The 5,135-nt window shown below is 48.3% G+C and overlaps 1 protein-coding gene and 1 long non-coding RNA gene across 3 annotated transcripts; one reads left to right on the top strand and one right to left on the bottom strand.

Annotated features, from left to right (window-relative positions):
• Window positions 1-385: 385 nt before the first annotated feature.
• SFRP2 (secreted frizzled related protein 2) lies at window positions 386-4,608 on the top strand. 2 transcript variants are annotated; one of them, XM_069013547.1, is made up of 3 exons: window positions 386-1,185; window positions 1,560-1,640; window positions 3,039-3,127. In XM_069013547.1, the coding sequence occupies exons 1-3, from the start codon at window positions 427-429 to the stop codon at window positions 3,042-3,044; spliced, it is 846 nt and encodes a 281-aa protein (XP_068869648.1). In that variant the 5' UTR covers window positions 386-426; the 3' UTR covers window positions 3,045-3,127. The 2 variants fall into 2 exon arrangements, with proteins under 2 accessions (XP_068869648.1, XP_068869647.1); XM_069013546.1 differs by having other exon boundaries at window positions 390-919; window positions 3,039-4,608.
• LOC138109689 (uncharacterized) lies at window positions 1,497-2,911 on the bottom strand. Its single transcript, XR_011150658.1, has 3 exons — window positions 2,829-2,911; window positions 2,637-2,733; window positions 1,497-1,578 (listed from the first exon to the last, which is right to left on the bottom strand). It is a non-coding gene; the product is annotated as an uncharacterized lncRNA (long non-coding RNA).
• Window positions 4,609-5,135: the final 527 nt, after the last annotated feature.

Genomic DNA, 5,135 nt, shown 5'->3' with positions numbered 1-5,135 from the left:
GCTCCCCGCGGCTCGGGGCGGCCCCGCGCCCCCTGCCCGGCACAGGAGCTCCTCGGGGTTCTTTGTTCGCCGGGATCTTTCCCTCCTTCTCCGTGCTCGCACGGTAATGTTCCTCGCAAGGATTTCCTGCCAAAAGACAATCCCCCTGAGCAAAAGCAGACCGAGAAAGTAGTGACCAATCCTTTCTGGATGGCTGTCACCAGGCTCCTCCCAGCCCCCGCTCCCCCTGCTATTTGCATACAAAAAAATCCAGAAAACTCCCGTTTGCCCCAGCATCTCGCTCAGACCCTCCGTCCCCGCCTGGCAGCAGGAGCCCGGGTTGGGGGACGCTGCCTGCAGCTGAGGTAGCGTCGCGCCGCCCGCCCCGTCACCCCGGCCCCCCGAGCCTTTCGCCAGCCCCCCCCTCCACCTCCTCCGCGCCCCAAAATGCAGCGCCGCCTCTGCGCCCTGCTCCTGCTGGCGTCCCACTGCATGGGCTCGGCCGCCGGGCTCTTCCCTTTTGGGGAGCCCGACTTCTCCTACAAGCGCTCCAACTGCAAGCCCATCCCCGCCCCGATGCTGCTGTGCCGGGGCATCGAGTACCAGAGCATGCGGCTGCCCAACCTGCTGGGGCATGAGACAGTGCAGGAGGTGCTGGAGCAGGCGTCCACCTGGATCCCGCTGGTGCAGAAGCAGTGCCACCCCGACACCAGGAAGTTCCTTTGCTCCCTCTTTGCCCCCGTCTGCATCGACGACCTGGACGAGATCATCCAGCCCTGCCACTCGCTCTGCGAGGAGGTGAAAGAGAGCTGCGCCCCGGTGATGTCCGCCTTCGGCTTCCCCTGGCCCGACATGCTGGACTGCAGCCGCTTCCCCAAGGACAACGACCTCTGCATCCCGCTGGCCAGCAGCGATCACATTCTCCCCGTCACCAGGGAAGGTAAGAGGGAGCGGCCGAGTGGCCCCGGGCCGGCAGCATCTGCCCCCGATGAGCCGCCCCGACAGCGGGGTCCCTCCCCGGCTTTCCACAAGGGGACCAAAGCGTCTGCCTTGAGTTACAGCACGCCCCGGTGCTCCGGGACGAGGGGACCGGGGAGGTGGCCGCAGACCAAGCTCAGGCAGGCTTTTCCAAAGGGGCCGGGGAAACGGCAGGCGCCGTCGGGGGACTGTCACCGGCCTGCGCCCGTCTCCATCCTCAAAGAAAAGGTCTGGGATTCGGCACTGGAGCCCCGCGGCATCCAGAGGGTCGATCGCCTTGTGCGAGGGCCGTCGCTGTAGCGCGGAGCTGGGGTGCTCTGGGTCGTGTTTCGATCTCCCTCCCCACCCCCTTTGCACTTTTTTTCCCGTTAAAACAAAAACTTTTGGTCGAGGCATGACCTTAAAAGCCCACCGTGACCCTTGAAGCGGGTCTGCAGCAGGGTAAGGCGCCACAAAGCGCTCGGGCAGCTCCGGGGCTGGGGGGAGAAGGAGCAGGCTCTGGGGTGAAGGGAGGGAAAGCTGGCGTTTCCCAAAGGGTTCCCAACGCCACCTGCTGTTCCTTTCTCCCCGCGTCTGACGGGGACTGTTGCTTGCATTTCCAGCACCCAAGGTCTGTGATGCCTGCAAAAACAAAAATGAAGATGATAATGACATCGTGGAAAACCTCTGCAAAAACGACTTTGGTAAGTGGAAGCAGAGCTCCTCTCGCTTGAAACTTGAGAGTCGAGGATCAGGTACACCTCCCGCTGGAGTCAGTAAGAGATGTGCCTGAATAAAGGCAGGGCTTTGACCGTTGGGTCATGAAACACAAAATTCCACCTTGGAGTAAAAAGCAGCCCTTTTTATCATTCTTTTCTGTTTACTGTTTTGAAGTACTGCTCTTTTATGTGGACGTTGCTGGTAAGCCCAATAGAAAGTAAAATGAAGAAAAGAAAAAAAAAGAGAATCTTTCATGCAGACTATTGCCTGAGGAGAAGTAGAGCAAAGCTTCATTTAGATGTTTGAGACAGAGCCGCATGACCAATCTCAGTCTATCATAAGAAAGACTCTCTCTGCAGATTAAGAATGAAGCTCTATATATCATTTGACAGAGAAGGTAATGCACAGACAATTGGGGATATAAACTTAATGGGAAGATCTGGGGTTAGAAGAGGACAAGAAAGCCCCTTCAACACAGACAGCTGAAGGACATATTATCCACACATTAGCATTTCAAGAGCAAAAGGGAATAAGGAGGGGAATCCTTTTACAATAGGTCAGTGTTTAATACCTGGAAACAGATTTGTAGTATAAGTATCTACAACAATTCAAAAGTCTTTCTTTAAAAAAAAGAAAACAAAAACCCACCCAAAACCTGAAACCATGATTGTGGCACATAATTGCTAAAACAACCAATAGTTTTGGCCTGGCAAATTGCACTCAGATAAATCCTCCTAAAGCTAAACATGCCCCACAGCTTCTTACGGAGCCCTGTATCCCCCTCCTAGTTATTTTACCAAATCTAATGCAGCTGTTGGACCAATTTGCCCTCGGTGGGATCTATTCTTTCAAAAAAACAATGCATGTGAAATATCATTTCCTTGCAGGTTTGCCTAAAATCCTCTCCAGCCTAATAAATTAAGTGTAGAAGTTTTGAGCTGCAGCAGAGATCAGGTTTCAGATTAAGTCTAGGTACTTGCCTCCCCACCTCCCCTTCAAACGCTACTTTCAGGAAGGCTGTCCTCTCCCAGCAGAAAAAAATGGTGCTCTGGTTAGTGTAGCAAACCTGCCCTCTCTCTGTTGCAAACAGGAGAAAAGTTGGAAAAAATATTAATTTAGAAAGGAAGGGAAAAGAGGGGGAGGGGAAAGAGGAGAAAAGAAATCCAAAAAACCTCAGCCCTAAGGTTGATTCAAACTGAAATGACTTGCATGCCCTTTGTGGCTTTAGAAATGGAGCCACCTGCTGCCTCTTCTGTCAGCCCTGACAGTTTAATTAGCAATAGAGCACCTCCCTCCCCAGGTCCTCTTTATGTGCACTAATGGGAAAAAAACCTCTCAATCTCTCTCCCTCTCCCCACTTCCCCCTCCCCTCTCTCTATTAGCCTTGAAGATAAAAGTGAAGGAGATTGCCTACATCAATGGGGATACCAAGATCACCCCCGAAACAAAGAGCAAAACCATCTACAAGCTGAATGGGCTGACAGAAAGAGATCTGAGGAAGATAGTGCTCTGGCTCAAAGGTGGCCTGCAGTGTACCTGCGACGAGATGAACGACATCAACGTCCCCTACTTGGTGATGGGGCAGAAGCAAGCTGGGGAACTCGTGATCACCTCGCTGAAGCGGTGGCAGAAAGGGCAGCGGGCTTTCAAGCGCTTCTCCCGGAGCATCCGCAAACTACAGTGTTAGTGGCATCATCCCTGGCTGTCTCCAGCAGCCGCCCCTGCCCCAAGCTCTCTGGGCCTCCCGCACCTTCCTGCTTTGGCCCCTCTGAGCCTCGAGATGCCGTGGGCACAAGACACAGTGACCGCTCTCCGAGAGGGGAAGAACCCCTCTGTTTCTGTACATAGGTTAAAATGTAATAAAAAAAAAAATAATGACTATTTTTGGGAAGTATTAAAGTATCGCGCTTAAAGCTTGGGGGGTTTTTTATGGTTGCAAACGTGACTTTGGTCTGAGGTCTTTCCCTCTTTGTTTCGGTAATGCTGGTTCATTAATATTGCTGCTTCTCTGTAAATGTGCATGTTTGTTGTGCCACAGTAGGAGATGCAGAGAAAGCCAGGCGTGCTGCTGGCCTGTCACTGCGGGCACAGCGCTGCCGCTGAGGTGACATGGCTTGCTGTCTGTATTAACTCTATAAAGGTCACATTAAGACTCTTGCATGTGATACATAGGCACCAGTAAGAGTATATTAACCATTCTCACATTTTATTTTCTACAAGTCTCAGCCCTTCACTCTCAGAAAAAAAAAAAAAACCAAACAAGTTTTGGAGCTGATTAATCTGAATGCAACTTTTTTTGGTTTTTAATTGTTTTGCAAATTAAACCATCTGTAGCCTAACTGTAATATACCCAGTGGTTAACCTGAAAGAGTTGTAAAATATTGCTTTAATTAACCTTGTAAATACTCCAGATAAATGTTATATTCTTGTATATAAACTTTACATCATAGTTTACTCATTGTCTCTGTCTGTATTCACTTTAATCCATTTTGGGAGAACTGGGAGAAAGCTGTCCAAATGGGCTTTGTAATGGCAAAGCAGGATTTGTCATTCCACCCTAAGTGGCCAGTAGAAAAGCACGAGGAAGCCTTTAGTGCTGCAATCAGAGAATCCATAGTGGTCCTCATTTCCCCAAAAATGAGCCCACAAGACACAGAACTGGGGTTCAGTCAGCTCATTTTAATATTGTCTGTTGAGCTTTAGGAGATGAGGCTTCTTTTCTGTGGCTCTGTTGTTCAACTGCCTGCATTTTCTCATCTTCTCAGAGGACTTTCCTGACATGGAATTTCAATGAGACCACTGTCTTAAAAATTAAATCCATCTTTCCATTTCTTGAAAAATACATATTAAGGAAAAAATGTCATTTGCAACTTGCAATTCAGAATAATGGCAGAACAAGGCATTTTTTTGTGTGTATGTACACTCACTATTCTTATTGAGAAAGAAAATAAAACCTACCTAATAGTGTAACTAAATGAATGGTTTTTAGCATTTTTCTTACAAATGTTTTCTGATGAAGAGTATTACCTGAATTTTACTGTACTTACCCTGAAAAATAATCTTGCCTCCCAGTGCTGTTACATGTAGCAAATTCTTCTTAGCTTCGCTGACAGGATGAGCAATCCCATATTCCCAAGAACAACATTTTATTTTAACACTTCACTGATTGACTACAAATCCAACACTAGGTTTTTCTTTAAAGTAAAAGAATCACATTATTTTCATAAATTTAGTATTATTTTTCACCATCAGGATTAAAAGGTGAAATGTAAAGATCCAACATGGATGTTGTTTTAGAAAAATTGTTTGCCCTCTCCCACAGTCTTAATGCATTCACTACACCTCGTACAAACAGAGGTGGGATGCTGACCAGAGCAAGAAAAGAGCAATCCTCACAAATGTCCCCAAAAGTACAAGAATTTAAAAAAAAAAAAAAAAATAAATAAAGGAAAAAAGTAACCAATCACCAAACAAAAAGC

Source organism: Aphelocoma coerulescens, chromosome 4 (assembly GCF_041296385.1).
Source record: "Aphelocoma coerulescens isolate FSJ_1873_10779 chromosome 4, UR_Acoe_1.0, whole genome shotgun sequence".
Taxonomy (NCBI): Eukaryota; Metazoa; Chordata; class Aves; order Passeriformes; family Corvidae; genus Aphelocoma; species Aphelocoma coerulescens.
The sequence above is the reverse complement of the archived record's forward strand: the minus strand, read 5'-3'. Positions and strand labels throughout refer to the sequence as shown.

Coding starts and splice junctions, on each gene's coding strand:
- SFRP2 (XM_069013546.1), top strand. CDS start 427: ATGCAGCGCCGCCTCTGCGCCCTGCTCCTGCTGGCGTCCCACTGCATG. Junction 920..1,559: donor TCTCCCCGTCACCAGGGAAG/GTAAGAGGGAGC, acceptor TTGCATTTCCAG/CACCCAAGGTCTGTGATGCC. Junction 1,641..3,038: donor CCTCTGCAAAAACGACTTTG/GTAAGTGGAAGC, acceptor TCTCTCTATTAG/CCTTGAAGATAAAAGTGAAG.